General features: G+C 39.7%; 1 protein-coding gene across 3 annotated transcripts in view; it reads right to left on the bottom strand.

Moving 5' to 3' along the window:
* Nucleotides 1-20,246, bottom strand: part of LOC141810651 (ankyrin repeat- and BTB/POZ domain-containing protein 3-A) — a 271,335-nt gene extending 251,089 nt beyond the window's left edge. For 2 of the 3 annotated variants that reach the window (XM_074698380.1, XM_074698381.1), the window contains exon 1: nucleotides 19,146-20,245. In XM_074698380.1, coding sequence (XP_074554481.1) covers nucleotides 19,146-20,010 — 865 coding nt within the window. In that variant the 5' untranslated portion in view covers nucleotides 20,011-20,245. Of the gene's footprint in view, nucleotides 1-19,145 lie in introns of all 3 variants that reach the window. The other variant, XM_074698379.1, reaches the window with a different exon arrangement.
* Nucleotides 20,247-27,806: the final 7,560 nt, after the last annotated feature.

The raw sequence follows: 27,806 nt of genomic DNA, 5'->3' as shown, positions 1-27,806 counted from the left end.
GTCTGCAGTGTTGTAGCGCCTCCTTTTGAGATCAAACCAGTTTAGTCTGCCACCCATATGAAAGGGTCCTCAAAAAGGGGGACCGCTTTTCTCGGTTGTTTGGGGATCTGTCCTGGGATTAGTGAGTGGAAACACCACAAACTGTGCGCCGTACCGAGACAAATTGAACTGAACGCTTAGTGGAAACAGGGATTAAGATAGCGGCACAGCTGACTTAGCGGGTTATTAGCAAGGAAGCTCCAAACCCATGCTGGGTTGAGGCAGTGCCCCCTTGTGGCCCAGTTGTTAAAAAACACAAGTCCCCCTTCTGGTTGGCAAAACAATAACCTGCCCCCTGGCTGGTTAAAATGTGATAAACTGTTCTTCAGGGAGGAAAAACGTGTAATGGGGTGCCCTCAAAAACCCACAAAACTTAGTCGCCCTGTCCTTCAGAAAGTCTGCACACACCCCTGGTCCAGACAAGACCAACAAGGATCTAGATCAGCATACTGACATATGACGACACACTACAACGTGGTATCTGTGATTGTTTACATCCAGGTTGTAGAGGGTTAGAGCTTTACCACAGCAGGCATTAACCAGAAACACAGCTCCAGCTAGTGGAAGGAGGCTGCATTACAGCCCAGACACATATATGACCAACATCTGAGGCCTGCAGTAACAAAAATGTTATTTTTGTAATAAAAACAAACATTAAGCTGAAGTGTATTTATGTTTCAGGTTTGCAACACAACAGATTGTGTTCCTCCTTTTGCTTCCCACATGCTCTGTTTACCTGTTTACAACCAAACTCACACCTTGAACCGACACCACAACACTTACATCCATAAATCTGGTCCCACGCCTACAGCTCCGGCCTGTTTCTGCTGAATCCAGAGATATTCCTGCAAAGCCCTGACTCGGTGCTGTCGAGGGTGAAGCTTCATATTTATTCAAACGTCGGGAACTTCAGCCTGAAAGTTTGCAAAAGAGCCTGCAGTGTTCATCATTGTACATCACTAACAAGTGTTACACAATCCCTTCACAGGCTGATAAATTATGTTTTCTAGCTAAGCTGCTGAGATCGGAGTCCAGCTGACATCTTGTGCGAGTGGTTTTTGTTATGAAATCATCCAAAGTGGAAGAAATGCCAACACTCAGCTCCTAATCTCTCTTTGATCCCTTTAAAGCCAACTTCCTCCACGCTGAAACCAGCTGAATAACAGGAAAATAAGATGATTGGCCTCTGCTTGGATTGGTTTTCTTTCATTAGTGGATGTGAAATAAAAACCTCCTGATGGGAGAAGTGGAGATCTCTGTATAAATATGGATGAGGATGAGGAGAAACATTTCTTGTTGTTTGCAGAAAAGCCTTTAATCGCTCCAGCTCGAACACCACGGACAGACTCGTGGAAGCCAAGTAATCATGTCATAGTTTGCGGTAATCTGCGCTTATCGAGGCTGCTGGGAGACATTAGCTGGATATCAGCGCTCACATTGAGAAGAAATGTGACCCGCCAGCGCGCAGCTCCGCAGGAAGGCGTCGACGCCGAGCCACAAACAAGCCGGGGTCAACCGAAGACGCTGTGAGCCACTGCGAGAACAGAACATTAAAGAGTCTGCGCTCAGGGTGAAGGCGAGAGACATAAAAGACTTCCTGTTTCTGTGAAAGGTTCTCATAAAATATACAGGAAAGCAGGACTGCTGGGGAGAGCGACGACAGCAGAGAGACGGAGGAGCAGGCGGAGAAAAAACACTGAGAGGGACATTTCTACCAAAACTGCATGACATTAGAAAAAGTGGAATAATTATGTTACTCCAGATAAACACACACATCTTTGACTTTCAACTCAGGAAGGCAGGCCCAGATTATTTAACAGATGAATAAAAGTGTAGATATAACAAATACTAAAATCCTGCTTCTGCAAACACACCTAACTTTTTGTTTTCAGGGTTTGACGACACAAAATAACTTTACTGACAAATCAAGGTCCCTGTGTGAACAACAGCTAATCGTGACAACTCATTAAGGCTTATATCTGGGCAAAAAGTTGATGTGCATTAAGTGGATAAATACAAACTTCATAACCAGGACGAAACATTGTTTTTCCTGTCATGTCAGAGCAAGTTAAGCACCAAATTCTAGCTTCATCACAGGGGTTCACATGTTTCCAAACTCTTGTTCCTGATGAGTCGACACCACATGAATGCAGAAATGTTAGCTAGAGGCTAATGTGAACAGATAACAGAGTGAGTTTAAAGAGACTGTGAGGAGTTTGAACGCGATCTTGAAAAAGTCTCCCTTCTAGATATTTGCCTAAAAATAATCCACACTTTGAAATGAGATATTGCTGGTTACAGGTTATTTTAGATAGCTACTTCTTAGCTTCCAGTTCAAGTCAACCAGGACTGGATTGATTTACGGCACGTCTAGGTCTCTATGACAACAATTTCTGTGATTAATTTTGTAGTGATGGTGGACACTGGAGCCTAACTGTCAGACAGAAAAAGTACAGAAGAAAGAGAAGCAGGAGAGAGATAGAGCACGAGCTAAAGGCTAAAAGGGCTAATCTGTTTGTGCTAATGTTGCCTCCAACCCACAGTCAGCAGTTATTCTGCAGTGGTCTGTTCAAACTTGAGAGTCTATCAATAAAATGAAGAGTGAGGTTACGTTAGCTCTGATTGGTCGATGACTGGCAGGACATAACCAGGATTTACTAACGTTACACATTACGGACACGTCTTAGAGCACCAGGCTGCTAGCTGTGCTAAATATGAACAGCTACTTAACTACTTACAAACTGACAGTTAGCTTGTTGTCACGTTAGCCTACAGATACATCGGAGCACCAGACTGCCGATAGCACTACGTATAGCCAGCTACTACAACATTTGCTTAATGTCACGTTTCAAACTGTAGCGCTAAGTAACTGTACTGATAAGTACCTTACCTCATCACGTTGTATCCAGTAAAACAATGAGTTGAACAAAAAAAATCTTTTAATCCAATCTCCATTTGATTCCAAAACAAACGCACACCTCGCTAAAAGTAATTTACGACAGCATGCAGAGACTCCGGGCCACAAGGTGGCGAAGGAGTGCAATCAAAACAGATCCTCCTCACAGCAGCTGTAAGCTAAAGGAAGCAAGGAAAAGACGAGACCACTGGAGGTATAACTTTGCTTTTAGTTGTTTCACCATGAAGCCCTTCAGAATGTGCTCTGCAAATAAAGAGGATTGGATTAACACCACATCTGCCTGGCCAAAGGAACGTTTTTGTGTTAGCATGTGGCTAACATGTTTTCCAATTATAACTAATAAGATAAATCAATAAATGTTAACAAAGCTGGATCAATACACTTCACATCAGACGTCACAACTCTTTGAGTAAATGCCTTTGGGTAAAACAGGATAAAGACAACCCCATTTAAAGGCACCGTCCGTGCTCATTGAGGTTGTAAAGTTTAGTACGCTAATCTTAGAAGTGAGTAAGCTAGTCAGTTCCCATTCCTTGTTAAGCTAGCTCTACCAGCTAGGATAAATCTACCAAAGCCGAGCAGTCTACATCACGCCTCATGAGGTTTGCTCTCGAGCTGGTGGCCTACAGCCTGTTTCCTGTTTGTCATTTCCTGCTCTAACCCTATTTCTGACTCTATCCAATGTCCTCTACAGGCATAAAATAACTTTAAAGAGAAAGAAAAAGGTACACTCAGGTGAAGCACTCAAAGTGTGATTTTAATCAGGAATAATAAAGTTTAACTTCTGTTTCTCTCCAGATTTTCCCACTAATGGATGAAAAAAGACGTTTTACATGATTTCATTTTGTTTTTGTTGACCCCACTGGGTCTCAAACGCCTACTGCGGTGACAAAAAAAAGTGACACTGAGTGTTGACTAAAGAGAGAAATGGCTCAAATTAACCATTGCATGCTGCGCCGAGGTGATGAAATGAGAATCAAGGACAAACAGAGACTCTTTCAGCTCCTTTGACTCAGCAGGTGTGAAATAAACACCGAGAGCCGCAGAAGGAGCTAATATCAGCACGCTACGCTAACAGCTCAGCTAATCGCCAGAAGATAAAAGAAGGAAACATGTGATGAATATTAAATCCTGTGGGCTATATTTTCTAAGTTGTCAGCTCATCTCCTAGCAACAAGAGCTCTGAGCTGTCAATCAATCACTGCCACGGGACTCCACCAACGCCACCGCTGCTGCTGCTGCTGCCTTCTCCAAAAATACACCAAAAGCTGCTTCTCTCCAGGAGAGGAGGACGTTAAGCGACGTCCACGTTCAGCATCCCTCTTCACAGGAGCGACTGAAGCTGCAGGAGTCTGTAGTAAGAGCATGAAATAATAGGAGGGAGAGGATAATGAGCAAGTGGGTGAGCGCTGATTGATGCGTGCTGCTTTTAAAAACAACTCACATGGCGCTGAAACAATGGAAGTCATCTACCCGCTGCGTAAGCCTGGAGCACGAGGGCCGGGTAGTAATGAGTAACCAAACCAAGCATGGACGCATTGTTGAACTGATATGATTGCATCCTACACGGCATATGTGCAACAATCGCTTTAATGAAACTCAGAAAGGCAATCAGGCGGGAGTGTTTCCATCCTCTTTTAATGAGGAAACAAAATTTTCTTTTATTCGAGAAGTCGCCCGCTCTGTGACTCACTCTCCCTCCAGAAAGCAATCACAAAAAGCCCCGAAAAAGACCGTCTCTGTCTCAATAAACCCTCCTGGGAGGATGTGAGTTTAGACTTTTAGCAACATCCTCATCCCCCGCCCAACGTCAACATCACATCTACAGGAAATCCAACACTTCTCAAACGTTTGGGCCGATTGAAACTCAAACAGCAGCTCAGCTCAGCGCAGCGTCGTTCTGAGAGCAACAGGAAGAAATAACCTGCACTTGAGGAGCAGTTAGAGATCACAGAGTTCACAGAAAAACCACAGGCGTTGTTGCACCGAGCGAACAACGCGATCACAGAGATCTAACAGAGGAAACGTACAGTGCAGCCGCGGCGGTTTCAACCACAGATTCAAACTGTGGGACTGCGACGTGATTGAAAGACAGAAAACAACAGAACAGCGTCTCACTTTTGGTTTTTAAATCTTGTTGTTTTTGTCGTGGAAATTCAGGAGTATTGGTTTTAAAATAAAAATCTGTGAGGTTTTGGAGACATCTTAATCCAGGGTTTGAAGTAGTCTTGGTAATCACAATCCAGATTTTTAGATTTTGGAGAGACAGATACATGTCAGAAAATGGGTAGAGGAATCAGAAACAAGTGATCCGCTGTAACGACCTAAAAGCTAAAAGTTTAAAATAATTTATAAAGTATATAATCTCAAATAAATCCAGTTTTGAAGGGGGGTTTAGGAAGTTATCCTGTGACAACTCCATCAGTGTTTCCTGTCCCAAACTCTTCTCACAGGAACAACTTTTAGAGCAACATGCAGCTCCTTTTCTCAGCATTTCCTTCATATTCAGAAGCAAAAAAAAGGATCAAATTAAAACTCAAAGTCACCGAAGACAGTGGGGTTCAAAGTGGAGGTCGTGACCCCCTGGCAGGGCCACCAGGGAGCACAAGGCGGTCCACAGAAAATTGTAGGTAGGGGAAAAAAAAGAGAGAATCTAAGGGGCCGTTTACACGACAAAGGTTGTAGGATGAAACAAAAAAGTTTTGTTGCACTTCAGCTTCGCGTTTACACGGCAACAGTGTTTCAGTCGACCGGAAACACAAACTTTTGGTAACAGCCTCCAGAGTGAGATTTTCCTAACAGTAAGCCGGCATTTTCAGTGGAAACAATGACATCACACTCCACTTCGTGTGAGCGCATCCAACAGGACAACAGTACCGTTGTTAGGATCGTGGTGATCTTCCGTGTTGAGCTTGTGCTGCTCAATCTGCTGAATCTGTGACTGTATGTAACTAAATGAGCATCTGTTGCTCCACTTCTGCTCTTAGCATTCACCAACACACCAGATGATCAGCTCAACTCTGCTTCAGAGGAGATCTACCAAAAGCTGCTTCTGAACGAGACAGTTATAGCGCCATCTACAGGCCTGGCATGCTTACTACAGTGTTTTCAGTCCCTTGGCGTTTCCGTGTAAATGCATATTCTTTTCACTGCGTTTTTAGATTAAAAGTTGTGTCAATGGGGGCTAAAACTCAAAGTTTCCCAAGATAGTGGTTATCAAAGTGGAGGTCGTGACCCCCTGAGGGGCCGCCAGGGAGCACAAGGGGGGCCTCAAAAAATTTAAGGTAAGGGTGGGGAACTAGAATATTTATATATATATATATATATATATATATATATATATATATATATATATATATATATATATATATATATATATATATACATATATATATATACATATATATATATATATATATATATATATATATATATATATATATATATATATATATATATATATATATATATATATATATATATATATATGCTTAATATGCAGGCTGAGGATTCACCTCTAGGAGTTCCTCAGGGGTCAACGTTGGGGCCACTGCTGTTTAATCGATACCAAAGTTCCTAGTTATATATACATATATATATATATATATATATATATATATATATATATATATATATATACATATATATATGATCCAGGAAATGTCATTAATATGATTTTTTGTAACCATTTGTCCTTAACATTAGGGGTTGGTGATACTAGGAACTTTGGTATCGATGCGATACCAAGTAAATACAGGGCTATAGTATCATATCAAGACGTTTGGTCTAGAAACTGTCAGTGCTTAATGTGCAGGCTGAGGATTCACCTCTAGGAGTTCCTCAGGGGTCAACGTTGGGACCACTGCTGTTTAATCTTCACATTAGTGAGGTTGAACATAAAACTGAAAATGCAGGTTTCACCTCTACGCAGACGACACTCTGATCTACTTCTCAGCTTCTTTTAAAACCATGCAACCAAATTCCTGCGGACTAAAACCTGTTTTTAACACAGATGTAATCTTAATCTCCACTTTTTAGGGCAGAAAAAATAGGCTTTTTGTTACAGATATCTTAAAAACAAAAGTCTTTTTTTCCCACCCCAGCAGCTGGTGAAACGACTCAATCTGAAACTGATTTTCATTTTAAGCTCATCTCACGGGTGATTTTAAAGTGATGTGAAACTATCTGGAGGCAGGTGCATCTGACTGTTGGTGTTCTGCTCGATCTAATAACATTTCCTGTTTTTTTCTCTGATTTCATGTTTTTGAAAGCTTCAGAGAAACTTTAAATCTCTGTGAGTTTTTCTCCTGGTTGAATAAAACAATAAAAATTTAAATGCCAAATGTAAAGGACAGTCACCTCTGTCACACAGTATCACCGTATGAATAAATCACAGTTACATGCTTCACAGGAACGTTAAGAAGATGTGCTTTTTGTCTTTTAGGTGAAATGACCCTTTAAAAAAAGGCCCAAACAAATCCTTTTACGTCCATAATGGGTTCAGCATGGATTTTTCCGGTTCATTGAACAGTCGTGGTGCAGCAGGAGGGAAATAAATTCTGTAAAACGCCCTCTGTGATCTTAAATCAAAAGTGAAACCAAAGTTTCTGCTTGGCTGGACACCATCTGGGGATAAAACGTGTGCTTTGTAATTTGGAGGAACTGAACCTTGATGTGTCTGAAACTGTCGACATCGTCCTCGGGCGTTCCTGAGACTCTTCCCTGAAAGACTCTGAGCAGGAAAGTGTTTTATTTTTTGAGGAAATGTAGAACAAAAGCAGATTTTTAAAGTTTAGAGGAAAACAAAAGCAGCTGATGTTGTTCCAGACGTCCCTGAAGGGCTCAACTGTTGACTTAAGTTTGTGTACCGACGACAGATAACATCAAATAACGCCGCGTGTTCTGACAGCCGCTGTCACACAAATTGTGTCGACATCAAAGCGGCACGGTGTGTGTGTCGTCCTGTGCGCTTTCAGGAAGTGTGTGATCAGATCTCAGGGTGGAGCTCTCTGCTTTAAACTCCTGACAATCAGGTCAGCGTTGTCTCCACCCGCCGAGGTGTGAGTGCAGAGTGAAGTCATCAGCGCGGCCAACGCAGCCACAACGGCCACCTGTCGTCCAGATTTCACGCCCAAGCACAGGTCAGGGGTCAGCAGATGGAGCCGGTTACCAGTGAGGTCTTTCAACACGTCCGTGAAGAGGGTGTGAGCAAGCGAGAAAAACAGATACTCCACATTCACGGCATCCTTAGACTGAGTCAGAACTACACGAACCAACATCACCACAACGCAGGCTGGAAGAAACAAAAAAACACCTTTTTCTTTAAAAACATGACTCATCCACCTTTAGACGACAAAAACATCAACTCATTTAAATCAGACTCAAAAGCAGAGAGCTGCATTTGTTTGGTAATGACAAGAGGAGTCACATCTCGTCTGAAGACGTTCTCAGAAATCATGGCACCCATGGCGCCTGGTCAGAGAGGCTAAATGAAGCAAGAGCTCAGCTTGTACAACACAGTTCGATCAGTGTACGTGACCTTAAGGAGCTGTGGCAGGTGGTGATCTAGATCTGGAGACCCCAACCATTTTCCAGGGAACAGTGAAGCGTTACAGTAATGAAAACAGCGTCAGGTATTGCCGGTGACTCGACGTGGATTCCCACGCAGCACCATAATATTTAATTTAAAGAAGATTACTTCAAGTTGAGACGCTTTTCTGGAGCAGAAAATGTATTAAAAGGGCCAAAAACAAAGACGAATTTTGACCTGAGACAATACTGCTCATTTCAGTGCAATGCAATTACATACAGTGTATGTTGGGTTGCAAAGCTCGAATTTTAATATAAACAAAACATTGATACATTAAAGTATAATGCAAAAAAGCAAAGTAATACCAAGTTTTATGATACGATACAATACGGTACGGTATTGTACGGTACAGTATTGTACGGTACGGTACAGCATGGTACGGTACAGCACGGTACAAAATGATGCGGTACGGTACCATAAGATATGATACCATACGATATGGTACGATAAGATATTATGATACAATATGATACAGTACGGTACGATACGGTACGGTACGATACAGTATGGTCCGGTACAGTACAATACCATATGATGTGATATGATACATTTTGATAAGATTTTTCATGATATAATGATACAATACAGTACAGTACGGTACATGATATAATATGATATAATATGAAATGATACAATATGATACGATACGATCTGGTTAGTTACATGATATCATATGATACGGTACGGTAAGTGGATTGTATCACAAACAGGCATCACAGTACATTATGAATACTGCTCATAGAGTATTTATCAGTTATGAAAAGTTTAAAAAAAAATGTCCTTATACTGCAAAATAATCCAATTTAAAGAAGATTACTTCAATTTATGATGCTAGTCCAGAGCAGAAAATGTATTAAAAGGGCCAAAAAATGGTGCTATCAACAAAAACAGAGACCAATTTTAAACCTGTGACAATACAGCTCATTTCTGTGCAATGCAATAACATACAGTGTATTTGGTTGCAAGGCACTACATTTTAATGTTAAACATAAAAATTGATACGATCAAGTATATTGCAAAAAAGCAGTGCAATACCAAGTTTTATGATATGATACGATACAATACGGTACAGTACGGTACGGTACAGTACGGTACGGTACAGTACGGTACGGTACAGTACGGTACGGTACGGTACGGTACAGTACGGTACAGTACGGTACAGAACAATACAGTATGGTACAATAAGATATGATATGATACAATATGGTTAGATTTGTTATGATATAATGAAACGATACGATACAGTTCGGTAAGGTACATGATATGATATGATACAGTACTGTAAGTGGATTGTATCGCAAACAGCCATCACAGCACATTATGAATACTGCTCATTAAGCATTTATCATTAATGAAAAGTTAAAAAAATGTCCTTATACTGCAAAATAATCCAATTTAAAAAAAGATAACTTCAATTTTAGATGGTAGTCTGGAGCATAAAATGTATTAAAAAGGCCAAAAAATGGCGCTATCAACAAAAACAGAGACAAATTTCAACCCGAAATCCAGAATAAGACCTTGTTTGACCACAATTAGAAATTAATCCAGCCTCATTTGAACAAGATAAGGAGGAAACAGTTTGTCCTTCAAAATAAAAGCCTCTGACCGGCGTTCCTGGAGCTGATTAATGACGTTTCCTGGATCAGCTGTGAAGGAATTTAAGCCCAGGGTGTAATGAAGTGTCTGTATCAGGAACAGGTGATGTAATACGTCTCTTTGTTCAGGGAGAAGCTGTGATAGAGATCCTTCAGGGCCACACAAACCGATCAGATCCAGCCCGGTGACGCAGACCTGCACGCCGCCTTTTCTAAATGAACGAGAAGATTTATCGTCTTTGTTCTCCGCGGCTCCCCGGTGTTTCCTTCTGCTAATTCCTAATCTTAATGACTAGCAGATAAGCAGGAGTGTTAATTAAAGAGGGCTGCATAATTATATCTCACAGGGACCTGTGCCAGGGCCCCACCACCACCACCACCACCTCCTCCTCCAGCTGACACCCCAGCCTGCTCCCTCCGCCTCCCTCACAGCGTTTAGCATTCAGCGCGCTCACACTCCTCTCGTTATCTCATCTCTGACCCACTGCTTTCACCTACTTTCTGAAAATGGAAGGGGATCCACGCTCCAATGACATGGAAGTAATAAAAAACAGCAGATTTTGGGGCTGGTCCCACTCGCCCAGAGCCGGAGTTATTGATGCTTGTTGGATTCCCTGCAAATAAAAGTCAATTTGTCGCTCACGCTAAAAATGAGAGGGCTCATAAAATACATCTCGCTTTCCAAAAGAAGCTAATAAAACTTCACAATCGTTGCTAAAAATGTGATGAAAGGGAAGCAGGAGTGAGGGGCAAGGGTGCAGGCTCTGCGCTTATGAAATTACAACAACATAAAGATCCATCACGGCCATCTCGCCGCCTCGCTTCGTCGACAGACCGACGGCAATCTGTCGGCTCATCTGCGCGCCCACCCTAAGGAGGGGAAGGGACAGGCTGGAAATAACAGAACGGACAACAAAAGCCTTCGCCAGAATCATGCCGTTATGAGTTGAGCTTATTAAAAACCACAGTGGAAATAAATATGCAAACTCAGAGCCCACCCTGTGGCTGCAAACACAATAAAATATGGCGTGAAAGACGGCGAAGGTAGGAGGAGGAGGAGGGAGAGGAGAGGAGACACCCCGCTGGTGATTTAATAGACTAACGATAGCAGGCGATGCAGGTCCATTACGTTATGTCATCTTCAGCTCCTTTGGGGAAGGTCACGACGAATGACGGACGTGATCACAGACCATCAAGTCCTCCAGGATCCTGACTGTTAGCGCCGCCTCCTGCAGGCTCAGGAGCTGGCGAGCTGAAGTTTTTCATCTGCAACAGATGTCAAAAACTGAAACTTGTGCAACACCTTGCATGCAAATGTCAGCGCATCATCGTTTTATAAGTTTCAGCCACAGTCTTCAGATAGAGATGGAAGAAAGAAACAAACAGGAAGTGAGCTGACCAACGACGGCTGTAACTCACAACAAGTTGATGCAACTCAGGTCTTTGAGAAGCGAATCAGGACACCACAGAGGAAAATATGGGTTTGATGTTGCCTGTTCACACAGCAGGCGTTTCAGCCTACATATGTTTCCAGTACGTCTTAAAAAACACATCACAGCCGCAGACAGAAAAGATTTTCAGATAAGTGTTCACATGTATCTAACTACCTTCTCATCTTCTGGGAATAACAAGAGATCATAGGTAAAATCAAAAGAAGTTTGTAATTTGCATCATGTTTAACCACTAAATTACTGTTTGATACAATTTAATTTAACAGAATAAGATCAAAACAATAGAGAAACGATGGGACAAAAGGAGATGAAACAGTATGAGATACCATAAAGCCTGATATCAGCTGTTACAAAATGATCCCAGATAAAAGCAGAGGTCATGATGCAACATTAACATGAAACCTTATCAGACTCTAGTTTACAATACAATAAGATTTGATTGGATATTATATGGTACAATGTGGTGAAATGTATGATAAAACTTTATGTAACCATATGATACCATTTGTGATACATTATTATACCATTTGATTTAAGCCAGTGCAATACTGGTACGATGTGACTCTGATACAATACTGCTCATTTCCGTGCAGTGCCAAAATATACAATGTATGTCGTGTTGCAAAGCTCTGCATTTTAATAAAACACAAAAAATTAGTATGATAAAGAATAATACAAAAAAGTGGTACAATACCAAGTTTCATGATACAATACAATACGAAACAGTACGGTACGGTATTGTATGATACAATAAAAATTGCTAAGATTTGTCAGTATATAATGATATGATATGATATGATATGATATGATATGATATGATATGATATGATATGATATGATATGATATGATATGATATGATATGATATGATATGATATGATATGATATAATATGATATGATGAGATATGATATATTACAGTGCGGTACGGTAGAGAATGGTAAGGTACAATATGATATGATACGATAAATATGGTATGATTTGTCATCATAAGACAATACATGATATGAAATGATATGATACAATACAATATATGATTTAATCCTGTACAATTTGGTACGGTACTTTACAGTAAGGTACAATATGATATGATATGATATGATATGATATGATATGATATGATATGATATGATATGATATGATATGATATGATATGATACAATACGATTTGATTTGTCATGATATAATGACATGATATGATATGATAAATGATATTATATTATAAAATATGATATAAAATGATACAACACAATATGATATATGATACGATACCGTTGGTACGGTATGGTACGGTACGGTACAGTACGGTACAGTACGGTACAGTACGGTACGATGTTATTTAATAGGATATGATTTGTCATCATATTATAATACATATTATGATATGATACAATATATGACATGATACAATACAATACGGTATGGTACGATATATGATACAATATGATATGATTTGTCATGATATAATAACATGATATGATATTATACATGATATGATATTATATATAATATATGATATGATACAATATGGTACGGTACTAAATGATATGATACAAAATGATACAATATGATGTGATTTGTCATGATACGATACGACGTGATATTATATGATATGATACGATACATAAAATGGTTTGACATGCCATGATACAAAAAAAATGACGTATGATACTCAATGTGATTTGTATTGTGATATGAATGAAATATGATACGGGATGACAGGATATGATAAGGTATGGTGTCATGCAATATATTGAGTTAAAAAATTATGCACTATAATGTTTTACAATCCGATACAATGCGGTTTCATGTTTGCTGTTTGACTGGTTGCAGCCTGACACAATCTATGCAGTATGATCCAACAAGATACGATACAAAACAACGTTGTCTGTTACATTTCCATACAGTTCAGGTCTGTACTGGTATGTCTGTCACACTGGCAGCTCTCTAAACGATTGGATTGTTTCAAGTGAATCTGACTTTGCCGTCTTGTCCAAGGATAAAAGGTTTTGGAGCAGAAACACTGACAATCCCCCGATAGGAACCATAACCCACTGATCGGGGCAAGAACCACATGCACCAAAGAGACAAAGAGCAGGATGTGTTAATCCAAACGGACTCTCCCATCCCTCCACCTGTGTGACAGCTAGCTGCACTAGAGCTGTTTCTAGTTTCACAGCCACTCTCCTCCATGGCCCTGAATGTTGTACCTCCTCTAAAAATAATCAGAGCGTACAAGTTGGACGGCAGCGAGCCCAAGTGAAAACAAAAGGAGCAGAGAAAAGCCTCCATTTAGCTGTTCTCATTAGTCAGAGCAAAGAGGCTGTCACGTCCGGTCACTGGGAGAGCAGAGCAGCATGGATTCAGTCATTATGTGCGCCGCTCTCTGTTCCCCAGGTGAAATTTTGAAGAGAAGGCCGTGTTTCTCACCAGAAGGGCCCTGCTGACTAAACGCATTCCCATCAGCTGCTTTGTTTGCTCAGAACTGCACAGAAAGGGAAAATCACAGACGGATGAGTCAACGTTTGATTAATGCGCGATTAAGGATGCTTCATTATTCAGCTCCAGGTCTGACAGGCCAATACCAAATCTGACATTTTAACGAGATATTCCTAAACCACACAGACGAACGCAGCTAATAACATGCAGGGTGAATAAAGAAACACTGGTCCTGGTGACAGACGCATCAGTTTTTCAATCCTGAGCCCCCCTGACTGTGACGGAGCGACGTCACGCCGCTTTGTGGAGCCTCCTCTGCACCACCACAGTGATGAAGCGCTCCTCGGTGGGAGTGGAGGGGGATGCTTGGCTCTGCGTCCTGTCTACAGAGAAATACCTGCTTCCAGACTCAGCAAACCAAGCTTTGGAGAGCTACAGCTCAGCTCCAACTAAATACCAGCGTGTAGCTGTGAGTTATTAGATCAGGATGACGGAGTACGAAGGGAAATCTCCAACATCAAACAGAGAGCTGAATCAATACGTCAGATGATCTCCAGGTAAACAATCCATCAGTCTTAGATGGTTTCATGGAGAGGTGTAAATATTTTCAGGCTCCAGCTTCTTATATGTGAGAATGTGAAGCTCTGATCAGATTCACATAAATACAGATTAAACATCTCTGCTATTCAGACTGCATCAAAGTGAAAGTACTTTCAGTTTCCATTTGACGCTGGTTGAACGTCTTTGTTTGGATCAGGCTGGAAATTTGTCACAAGATTCATCACACGCTCACACACAGATTAACCTCGTTACAGCAGGTTTTCACCGCTGGAAGACGAAGCAGCAGAAATTCCCACAAACATTTTTGGTCTTTGTTTCATCTTTAAAATTATGACGGAGGATTAGGGTCATGGTGATAAACAAATATGAGTTTTAGAAAAAAAGATATAAAATCACAAGACAAAAAGTTTCAGTGTCACAATTATAAATTTGAAACAACCTTTCAAAATAAATCTGTAATGTTTCAAGAGATAAAGTCTCAATATTACGTAAACTAAGTCACAATGTCATGAGACAAAGTCGTGATGACAAATGATCAAAACTGGAAAATAATCTTTGTGTCACACAAAATTGTAAAAATTCTAGAAAAAAAACGTAATTTCACAGAGTCTAAAGAAAAAAAGTACTTATGTGACAAAACAAAGTTGTATCGTCACAAGATCTTTAAAAAATGGAAATGTCACAACAATGCTGTAAAATATAAAGTCTGAATCAAAATGAAGTCATAATATTACAGGTTTTTAAAAAAATGTGCCATTACATGAAAAAACATAAAAGAAAAGAAAGTGACGTCACAAAACAAACAAAGTTATGTCAAAAGACAAAAAATAACAATTACATCAAAATGTAATGTTCTGAAAGTACCAAGAAAGAACATCCTAGTATTAATAAAAAGATTTTATCAAAACATTAAAGGGAAAAAAAAAGTTTTAAAGTTACAAGAAAAAAAGTTGGTGTTGAAAAAGATGCGATACTGATGTCACCAGAAAGAGTTGAAATAAAGATGTGATGTCACAAAGAAATGACAGAATGTTCCGAGGTGATGTCAGAAGTTGGAATGTTACAAAGTTCAGACGGAGTGTTCCGGAATAGAATGTGATGTGACAAAACAAAGAACAGGATAAGAACTCTCGATGTCGCAAGATTTAAATTTGAAGAAAAGTCGTTATGTCAATGGTACAAGTCTAACGAGGGAGCCACGAGGGGAAAAAATTGGTTATGTAGCAGGAAAAAGGTGAATTTAAGTCATGATGTCACAAAGTAACGACAGAATGTTCCGAGGCAAACGTGATGTCAGAAAGTTCTGAGGTTAAGAGCAAAAAAGTCGGAAGGTTGCAAAGTTAAGACGAAGTGTTCCGGAATAAATGTGATGTGACAAAACAAAGAACAAGACAAGAACTCTTAATGTCACGAGATTTAAATCTCAAGAAAAGTCATAATTCCACGGGTACAAGTCTAAAGAGAGAGTCCCGGGGGACGGCGATTTCACCCACATAAACGGAGATTTTTAAATACTGATAAAAAAGTGAAGAAATAAAAAAATATCCGGTTGAGTGGATCCGTGTAGCTGTGTTAAACGGAGCTGGTGTTGACGTGATGACGTCAAGCACCTAGCAACAAGTCACTGTAGCAACAGTTGCCAACCACAAGTTTGACTGCGTATGCTCATAACGTTCTTCTTCTATGGTTTTCACATTTTGCTAACCTGCCACTTATCGGCCAGGCATGGTATTGTGGGCTTCAGAGGCGATCGTTTTCAGTTTGGCCTCTTCGTATGGACAGAGATATTTCTGTGGTGTGGACGGAGATTTTTTTTTAAACGAGGACAAAAATATCAGATCAAAAAAAATATCCACATACGTGTGGTTCAGGCCTCAACGGATAAGTTCGGTTTATACAGCTTTTACATTGTTTATAGAATGAAGTAGAACAAAATACTCACCCAGAAGGTTTTCCTGATCCAAGCAGTGCTTCAGGAGATATTTAGATCCAAAATCGTGCAGCAGACGTCCGTATAATGGGATCCATCGGGGCATAGACAGCGCCGCTACTAAAACTGCATTAATCGTCCAAAAACGTGTGTTTTTCACCAATATTCCATCATGGTCCGCTCCGGGTTAGTCCTCTGCTGCAGTCTGTGTCACTCCAGACAGAGAGTACTGCGCATGTGCAGTACTCTCCGTCTGGAGAGCTGACTCCTTTCTTTGAGGGACAAATGTAAACAAAGTCTTTGTGAGTTCAGAGGTCATTACAGCCGCACAGCGCTGTCTGGAGTGACACAGACTGCAGCAGAGGACTAACCCGGAGCGGACCATGATGGAACATTGGTGAAAAACATGAGTTTTTGGACGATTCATGCAGTTTTAGGAGCGGCGCTGTCTATGCCCCGATGGATCCCATTATACAGACGTCCGCTGCACGATTTTGGATCTGAATATCTCCCGAAGCACTGCTTGGATCAGGAAAACCTTCTGGGTGAGTATTTTGTTCTACTTCATTCTATAAACAATGTAAAAGCTGTATTAACCCAACTTATCCTTTAATGTCACAAGGTTTAAATCTCAAGAAAAGTCACAATGTCACGGGTACAAGTCAAATTAGAGAGTCACGGAAAAATAAATGGTTACGTAACAGAAAAAAGTTGAATTAAAGTCATAATTCCTCAAAACAAAGTCGGAATGTTGAAAGAAAAAAGATTATGATGTTACAAAATAAATATGAATGGTCAAAGAGAGGAAATGTGATCTCAGAAGGTCATGAGGTCACATGTAAAAAAAAAAAAAGGTTGTAAGGTCATGTGACTAAAGTCGACAGCTGTATGAGGTTATAACATCAAGGAAAATGAAAAAGACGTAATGCAACCAGATGTCATTAGAAAAAAAGCTCCGTTACAAATTAAAGTCATGATGTTACTAAAATAAAGTTGTTACGCTACTTAAACAGTCGAGAAAAAGTATGTCACCGTATCAAAGGGTGAAGTCGTAACTTTGTTTTTGTGAGTTTACGAATGGTTGAACTCGAGTTACAGACACTTGGACGTGATTTCACCATCTTTAAACCAAATTTAATCCGCGAATCTCATAAATCTATATATGGTCAGTCAGGAAAACAGAGTCTAAACGATCAGTTGGTATTGAAATAATGATGAACTGAGAAACTTGACGGGTAAATCATTAAAGAGTGGAGTTAAAGCCTCCATGTAACGTCTTTGAAGCTCAGGCTAAAGATTTATTTCATTATTGATCCAACTGCGGCTTATTCTCTTAATCCATCATCATTGATACTGATAATCTTTGATCATTTGACTTTAAATGTGAGGTAAAGCTGATCAGAGCAGCTCTTCACAGATGTTTGGGAAAAATGTCGATTGGTGGAAATCCTCCTCTGCAGAGCATCCACGAGACACAGGTTTGAGTTTTTCTGAGGTTAAATGAGAAAAAATCATCAGGAATTTGCATTTTGGCAGCTCAGAGAAAACACGAGCGCCTGAAAATCATAAACTGACTCAGTTTGAGGTTTAGTCGCACTGCAGTGCTTCGTGTGTGTGTGTTGTACAGCTGAGGTTAAAGCTTCAGAGGTGTGTGAGAAAACTGCATCCATGATATTGAATTTCCAATCACACCACATCACCAGGGAACCTATGAAGGCAATTTCAGAGCCATTTTTCTCCTGGTGTTATCTCTCCCGCTGATAAAATAGAGGAATGGCTCATCCGTAACAAGACATGTAGGCCACAAACTCGTCTTTGTTTCCCTCCTCCGCGCTGCAAGTTTTCCTGGGTGAAAACAATCACCGTGCAACAATTAGCGAAGAAGAAAAACTGCAACATGACGGTTTGTGGGTCAATATTGCGTGGCCGAGTTTGGCTGAGTTGAAGAATAACATTTCAAATCCCTTCTGCTTTATAGTTTCAGCCAACTCATTCAGGGCTTTGGCTGCGAGGGCCGGCCCACACTGACAGCTTACACCTTCTGGAGTGAGACAGTAATAGCATTAGCAACAAGGGCAGCGCACAATATAAACACAAACCCTGCTTCTTGCACAATCACGACTCCACACTCCCACACCGAGTCAGAAAACTATCACGGTGGAGCCTCTAATGCACGTCTGAGAGCATAATGGCAGCGAAGGATGGGAAAGTGGAGCCGGTTTGATCTTTTCTCAAACGTAAACACAATTTTTTTGACTTTTGCTGCTGCGGGGCTTTGATAACCCAGACAGTTCCTGTTTCAGAGGTGGGCCTGCAGGTCTGAGCGGAGGGTAATAAATATTCAACAAACTGTCAGGTCTCTTTGTTTGGGAGGGACTGAGATAAGCAGCATAATTACACTCTTCATATTACTCCTTCACATTATGACTGGGAGCTTTGTGGAAACATCTCTGACAAATACAAAGATGTATCATGAATAAAACTTTGGATTAAGGTGCATTTGTGGGTTTAATTCTCAGACACTTGTTTCCAGATGTTTCCTGCAGAAACTGGTGCACAAATCACACCCAACCCTCCAGCATGGACTCGCACAGCACTAAAAAAGGGGGTCCCCCTGAAACTTACCGCTTGAATTCTTGCCACAGATGAGGTGCTGGTAGGGCTGCAGCAGCCCCCAGATCTCCGAGTCGTTGCTGATGGCTTGCTCCAGTGACTCCAGCGTAAACTTGGGGATCCCGTTGTCCCTCTCCACCAGCGCGCTGCGCAGGACGCGGCTGAACACCTCCCTGAACAGACTCTCCATGCAGGCGGTCAGGTATATGGCCGCATGCTCGTGGATCCGCAGGGCCACCCGGCTATCCACCATCCACCTGAAGAACTTCCCCACAGAGAAGACCAGCCCGCAGCGCTCCGACTTGCCTCGGCTGAACTTGTCCCCGGTGCTCATGTTGTAGAGGGACAGGGCGCTCAGAGCCGCCGTGATGCAGTTGACAGAGATGGTCCATGACAGCACCACTTTGATGGCGCTCTGGATCTCGTGTTTGGTGCACTTGGCGTAGCGCAGAGAGAGCCGCTGCGCCTCCCGAGCCACCCTCACCAGCGCGCGGCTGATGAGAGCAGACAGCCGCGCCAGGACCTCCGGTGGCGGGTCGCCGACCATGAGCTCCTCGTCTTTCCTCAGTGCGCCCTCCACCTCGCCGAGGCTCCATGGCACGTCCTCCAGCTCGGGAAGCTTGGCGCACTGACCCGAGCACTCCAGTATCTCCGTGTCCTCCGCCAGGACGGTGTTCACTGTGTCCAAACTGTTCTGTCTGCTGTGCATGGATTCAGTCAGATGCCAGCAGTTGGCCCCATGCGAGACGGACTGATGCGTGTCAGAGCAGCACAGCGACACGCTGGACGACCTGACCGAGTCCGCGGCTCCACCATAACCAGAATCAAGCGTTAAATCCTCCAGCGTCCTTACGACTGTCTTACCCTTGCCTGCCATAACTGCACCGCATACTGTTGGGTATGCTTGGTTTCCCAGTTAAATGCCACAAACTCGTTTCCTCCCGTTTTCCTCGGCCGCGGTCACAGGGCTCGTTTTTTATTCCTTAGATTAAAGAATGAAGCCACAGAAACCAGCCTTCACTTTCCACCTTCTCCAAGTGTCTGGATGTCTTCAGTATCCTCTTCTCCACAACTTCAGACGCGTAACCTGAGAGCGCACAAACCCTCCACCACGCTCACTGCAACAAGCGCAGCGGTATGGAAAGCCAAAAGGGACATAATTCACCCCAACACTAGGAGTGTCTAAATTACAGCCAACTCTCTGCTAATTAATTGGCACATATATCTGCTACTATCAGCAAAGTATTAAGGTGTGAATTTGAGTGATTTGCTCAAAATATTTGGGGATTCTGCTGATTCACAAAACATAAACTGGAATAAAAAAAAAAAGAAGTTTTTCTAATTGAATCACCTACAAGGTTTTTTAATCATAAACCAAACTGTACTACATCGTTTTAGATTATTTAGTGGACTCAGAGTAAGAGCATTTAGCTCCTAGAAAATTATAGAACTTTTAAACTTTTACTTTGATAATTAAATCAAATATTTCCAATGCATTTATTTATTTATTTTTACTTGTAAATAAGGTCATATTTGCAAAACTACTTTAAAGGAGAACAAGGTTTGTATTTAAATAATCCTGGACTTTATTCAGGATGCTAAGAACCTGGCAATCAATTATTATCCATGTGGGTTTTTGTTTTTTGTTTTTTTAGAAAAAAGGTGTTGAAATATAATGTAAAATAAAATAAAATCTAAACTCTTGTTTCTTCACCCCCAAAATATCTTTATATTTTTTTTCAATATTTTAGAGTACATTTATTTAATCTATTTCAAGCCAAAAAAAAAAAAAAAAACTAAAACATTTTTTTCTAACCAGCATCACTATGCATACCATAGAGGGTTACTATTATTTTTCTATTTTTCTTTCTTTTCCTTTTTTTTATTTCATTTTTTCCTTTTTTGTGTTTTTTTTTTTATCCATCAATGTATTAAAGATTTTCTACATAAAAATTCACAGGTGCAATTATTGTTGTTATTATTATGTATCTTGAAAATCTCAATTTTAAAAAATTCATTTAAAAAAATTGAATGAAAAAATAAAGTTGGTTTAACCTGGATTTTTTTTTTACTCTTTATTTCGTTATAAAAAATAAATAAATAAATTGAAAAATTAAAATTTAAAATAAAAAGCTCCCTGTAATATTTATGGCTGTAGTAAATTTAAAAATTAAAACAAATCTCAATTTAAAAAAATTCAATTTAAATAAATAAATAAATAAAGTTGGTTTAACCTGGATTTTTTTTAAATCTTTATTTCATTATAAAAAGATAAACAAATAAATTAATTAAAAAATTCAAAGTTAAATCAAAAAGCTCCCTGTAGTATTTATGGCTGTAGTATAAAAAAAAAAAAATTTAAAAAGTGTACATGGTTCGTGTTGTAAATGAGATTGATTGTGCTGCATAAAAAGGGCATTTTACAGTTCTTCACAATAAGTCTGTTAAAACTGTTAGATTTTTTGTGCCTTTATTAACACATAGTGAAAATTGAATAATGACTTTAGTGCAGCTCATACAACTCACCCTTGAATAATGGCACTAAAGGACTTCCATACAATCTGCCACAGAGGTGGAGTCCAGAGCACCGCGGGCTGAAACAAACCAATCCACATCTCCATCAGCTGTGATTGGCACAGACAACCTGCCTGCTACCTTTGAGCAGAGACTACCTGGTGCTGGTAAAACATAACTGCAGAATCAGAAGCTCACACGTAGGCTGCTGTGCCAACCAATCTGTTATTTGCTGTCCTGTAGCTGCAGTGGAGTGATCACTGCAGTGCCAGGAGGAGGTGGATTCCTGCTGGGGAAACACATGGTGGAAATGTGAATGTAGTCCGGAGTGCGTGTGGGGAAATGTGAACCGATGACACAAACAGACACTGGTTTTATTTTAAGCTTGATGCATAAAACATCAGACCACAAATGAACATTTTTTAAGAGTTGGAGGTCATGGAAAGTTTGGCTCTCTGAAGTCTGGTAGGTGTCAAAGAAATCAAGCTAATGTGTGTTTTATTTACATAGACACAAACAGAGCATGTGTAGGATTTCTTTTCAGCATCTATTTAACTGTATTCAAAACTTGGATTGCCTCTCCTGCTGTCTGCCTCTGTGATGATCCTAAACAATAGTGAGTCTGCATCCGAAGTAGCTCTGCTGAGGCACACCATAAGCTTTACTGTCAGATCCCCATAAATATTTCACTCCTCACTGCACACAGTCCAAGCTTTTAAAGATCACAGATACCTCAAACATCCCATGATATCCTGAAGCAGCTACAAGTTTCAACATCACTCGGTCATAATGCAGTTTGATCATTTCTCGCTCCACAACACAACAAACTGTTGTCAGGTTACAAAAACAAAGAGAGAGCAGGAGTCTGAGGACGTGCTGGGAGGAACAGTCGGTGGAATCATGATTCATCCTCTCTGCTGGGGCTCCTCCTTCTACGTCGGAGCTGGACTAACCATCTGTCCTCACCGCCTGCCATGCCAGAGGCCCTTTCATGTTGTCTTAGCATGACACTGCAGTCTGCATGCCAGCACTGAAACGTCACCACACAGGAATTTTTGGAGGAATGATATGACGCGCTCAGCTGACTGATGGGGAAAAGTAAAACAAATAGAGCCTGAATATTTGTGTCACTGTGTGACGAACGTAAACAACAGCTTTACCACACAGCGTGACATTTGTTGTCGATCTCCTGGGACGAAAAAATCTTTCCTCAATATTCACACGGTGGCTTTTTCCTCCCATGTAACCCAGAGAGATTCAACTACTTTTACAACGATCAACTTTTAGTATTCAGTTTGTTGTGTTTTTGGCGCCCCCTGAGGACAAAGTCAGTACTGCTTATTTTTTCACTAATTTTAGCATATATTTTGGTGTCACAGTTATCCCCACCAGTGGTGTCTTGTAGTTTGCTTTTGTTAAGTTGTGAGCATTTTCAAACAATTAGCTTACATGACAACTGATTAATTACTGAAATTATTGGGTGAAAAGTCAATGTTTACAATAAAAATGAATTGTTATCAAAGTTTTTGCTTAACGAAGGCAATGCCATTACTAAACTACTGCCAGTGTGTTAGATTTCAAGCTAAACGGTCACTAGTTAGCATTGAATTAGCCAAATATCAACATGTATTGTATTGTAGCGGGCTAATACCACCAAACTAGCTTTCAGCTAACCCCCTGGAATATTAGCGAGTATCGCAATAACAACATTGGCTGCAGTCTCTACCAACTGCTAGCTAACAATATGTTGCCTAACACAACATTAGCTTGTTGATTTATGTGGGCTAACAAACTAGATATTAGCTTCCAACCAGTGTCTACACACTAAAATTTGTTGCTATCTGATCAATTTAAGATTCAAAAAATGGCAAGCTTACAATATATTATGTTAGCTAACATTAAATTGGCTTAAAATATTGATGTAGCAGGATAATACCACCAAGCTAGATGTTAGCTTTCAGCCACTCCCAAGCCAAATGGAATATTAACAAGAGCTTGAATGCTAGCATTAGCTGCTGTCTGACAATACAACAATCACTAGTGACCAACGGTGTTAGCTAGAGGCTTACATTTGTTGTGCTGTAGAAGGCTGATGCTACTACACCATACATTAGTGCAACAATCACTAGCTAACAACAATGTTAGCAAGTGGCTTAAATCTGTTGTGTTGTAGAAGGCTAATACTACTACACCATACATTAGCTTACATCTACCTTCAAGCCAATTGAATCTACATGCTAATGTTAGCTACTGTCTGGTTTTACCTGAGCATTTGACCATTTATTAGCTAACACTACTTTAGCTAGCAAGTCTGTAATACTGCGTTGTCTCATATTGCCAAGCTAGCAACTTCTTAAGAGTCTGGATGCTAAGGTTGGCTACTGTATGACTGTGTTGGCTAACATTTTGTTAGCTTAACTAGTTTTGTCTAAGAATTACTTCTTTGTATAGATTTTACACCAAGCTTTCAGACATTTTTAGTTAATAGTATCTCTATTTTATAAGCCTCAGAAAGTTAAAGTTTGCTAATTAGTTAGCAGTGGTGGTCTATAGTTTTTTCATTTGATACATGGTCCGATTTTGCTTCACACTCTCAATTTACTTTCATTTAATAGCAGCAGATCAGCTGTTAAGTGGTCAAATTATAAAGTTTTGTCAGATGCTTTTAATTAGTAGGACTCTGAGACTGTATCGAACAACATTGCGACAGCATTTCAAACTCGCCATCATTAGCGTGAGATCAAAAGCTATGATGCAATATGAAGATGGTCAGATATTCCCTAAAAGAGGGAGTTTGGGAGGGTTTGTTGTTTGATCTGCACAGAACATCAGGGTGAGTCTGCCTGGTAAAAAACACTCTGATGAAACGATTAAACTGCCTCTAAAATAAGGAGCCCTGGTATCAAACGACCTGTTTCCATGTCAGTAGATGTAACAGTTAGCCTGCCCCCGTCCTCCGCTCTGTGACAGTAACCGAGTTTATCTCCTGCAGTCTGCATTGCAGCACATCTTGCTGACTAACTAAGGTGAGAGCGGGTGGAGGTGGGCAGCTGTCAGCTGCTTCTCTACATGCTCTGTGGTCCTCCAAAGCTTGTCCTCACGTATTAAGCTTTAGTTGCCTGGTAACAGCAGAAATGATCATGATTTTCCCGGCAAGATGAAAGATTGTTAGTATTTTGCCAGCAGGATGAGTGTGCCATGCAAACATGCTTTCTTAGTCATACTGTGCCGTCACGTTTTTATCTGGCGTTTCTGCTCCGTGTGGCTTTTCAGTGTTCTTTTTGATATTTTGGTTTAATTAGGTTTTTTAATGAGCTCTCTACAAGCTCATTTCTTTTATTTACAAGCAAGATTTTTCCATCCTTTAAACCTCCTTACTATGAGAAAAATATAAACAAATCTGGATGTTCTGAACACAAAACAGCACTCTCTTATATTCTTTAAAATGAATTATATGAAAAACTATACATCAAACAATTTCAGCAATAACAGCACATTGTCAAAACCCCTCGATTCTTTGGAAATATTGAGCCATGAGGGTAAGACACAAAAGAATCAAAAATAGCAACATCTTATTATCATGTCTTACATTTAGTTGTCACAGGAAAGAGAATGACTTCTTTGTTGTTATGATATTATACTGCCTCTTAGTGGTCAATACACAGTACTACCTCTGCGGTCCAAGGCTGCGTTTGGTAGCTTGCATAATTACAGACCATTTTATATAAGAGAATTTTGTGACGCATTTTTTATTTAGAGGTTAAATAACATTACATATGAAGAAAAAAATGTAATGAGGTTTATCTAATTCACTACTTCCGTTACTGTATCATTATAACACACGTGAGTGTAGATAAATAGAATTATACCCGACTCTTTATCCTCAATATTCTTTAAATGTTGTATTACTTTCAATTCTTAGCACTTTTATAGCTTCTGCTTACATTTGCCAATGTTATTTTTTGTTTTTGTTCAGTAGTTATGACTTGTTTTATTTTTGATTATATTAATATTCCCAATATTCTTTCTATCTTGTGTTTATGAGCAATTTTAATGACTGAATTTCCCTCCTAGAATAAATAAATAGCACATTTAAAATGTATTTTAAGACCCTTCTTTTAATGTAAGGCTATTTAATGTGCTTTATGTAAGACACACGTTGCATCATATATTTTAAGGTGACAAAATAAGGTTATACAAGACTGATTTTTTTTTTTTTTTTTTAGAAAATAGATAACAAAAAAAACATCTTTAAACATCTCGATAGAAGTTTTTTTTTTTTTTTAGAATTGATCCTAGAATTGAGAAACGCTTTGAGCATAAACTCAAACTTTTTTAAAGAAAACAATACTCAAACTAATTTTAGAATTCTGTTTATGCATTTTACTTTTATGACTTCTGTTAAAGCCTTGTTGCTTCAGACTTTGCAGCTGCAGAGTTTCCACCTCCTTCACTTCGACTGCAGCTGTTTTCTAATATCATCTGCGTCAGTCACTGTACTACTACAGCACTACGATCTCCCTCTGTCTGTTTCACACACACCCACAAGCACGCAGGGTGGCGCGTGAGGTGAAGTCCGAACTCTCATGCCTGACTTCATGTGATCATCCGGGTTCTTCTATCGTAAACAAGCTACTGGGATCTAGAAGCTGAATGGCACATCCGTTAAGTTTTAATTTAATCTAAAATCATTTTAGTAAATGAAATCTTTATTTCATTTCTGTGTTTATCCCTTCAGTTAAAAAAATTAAATTAAGTTTTATTTTGTTGTCAAAAAATTTGTTACATAAGTCCAGAAAACCTCAAAAAACATCGCTTTTGGGCTCCAAAGCGTCTTTTTACTTGTTGTACTATAATACTACTCGACATAACTTCACGGATCAGTAGATTTAGATCCCAAATATCTTCCATCAACCGTAAGAGGTCACAATTCACTACTAGTATGCCCCTGAATACTGGGGATGTGCGAGTCATGGACGATCCGACTGTTAGAGCTGACTCTTTGAAGTGAGCAATATGAGTCATTTTCCTTTCTTTCCCTTTTTCTGTTCAAAGCACTTGGCTTTTCTGAAAATCTTCGTATAACCCTTAAATACTGTTTCTAGTAATCTAGAAGGGAATTTAGCTCTACTAGCGTGGGTCAAGGAAATGGTTGTTGTGGTATCTTGACACTGAACAGGTCATGTTTGTGTGTATTTCTTATGGGACAGTGGTGACAGAGTTCAAGAGAGGGCTCAACACTGTCATGGGAAACCATGTTGTGAAGGTAACTCTTCAAAAAGAGCTAAAACTGGATTCAATGATATCGCCTAATGAATCTAAAAGCATCATTAAGAGTGTGGTGACAGAGGCACGTGGTTGTTTTTCTTGAAAGCCAATGTGTGTATTTGCTTATTTATTTTAACCTGTTGATTGTGTTGTGCCATTTTCCATGTACTGTGACTGTGTGCAGCTGCTACTTTGGCCAGGTCTCTCTTTTAAAATAGATTTTTTAATCTCAATGGGACTTCCTGGTTAAATAAAGGTTAATTAAAAAATAATAATAAATAAAACCAGTATGTAAGGGTTATGACTAGCTTACAGGATTGTGTTTTTTTTCTTTTTATTATACATAATTTAATTTATATTTTGTTGTGCAATTCACTAAGGTTGTTTTTGTTGTTTCACTGTAATTAACTAAAAGTTCATAAATAATATACAAGTAGAGATTGTTGCTTTTTTGGCATATTTTGTCTTCATTTATGCACTTTATATGTTATTATCTTTAGCACTCTTGTCCTTGTTTATTATGTTAAGTATAAAAACTTTTATTTTTTTATATTAGTACCCTGCTACCACAATCACTGGCTCCCTGTTCCTTGACATATCCATTCAAAGTCCTTCAGCTGACATGATAGCATGATAGCATGATAGCACTTACGGTCCTATATTCATAACTAGGCTCAAAACACATATTTTCAAAATGCTTTTAGCTGTTCATGTTGTAGCTATTGTTGATTGTGTTTGTTTATTTATTTATTTTTTTTTTACTTTTTTTTAACACTGTCATTACAATCTGTAAAGTGCCTGACATTTTTGAAAAGTGCTTGAGAAATAAAATGTATCATTGATAATACTATACATATTATTTAACACTATTTTTGTTGATAAATTAGTTTA

Source organism: Halichoeres trimaculatus, unplaced genomic scaffold, assembly GCF_033239565.1.
Source record: "Halichoeres trimaculatus isolate MK-OKI-2021-1 unplaced genomic scaffold, fHalTri1.1 fHalTri1_scaffold_21, whole genome shotgun sequence".
Taxonomy (NCBI): domain Eukaryota; kingdom Metazoa; phylum Chordata; class Actinopteri; order Labriformes; family Labridae; genus Halichoeres; species Halichoeres trimaculatus.
Note: the sequence above shows the minus strand (reverse complement) of the source record. Positions and strands in the feature narration are given on the sequence as shown.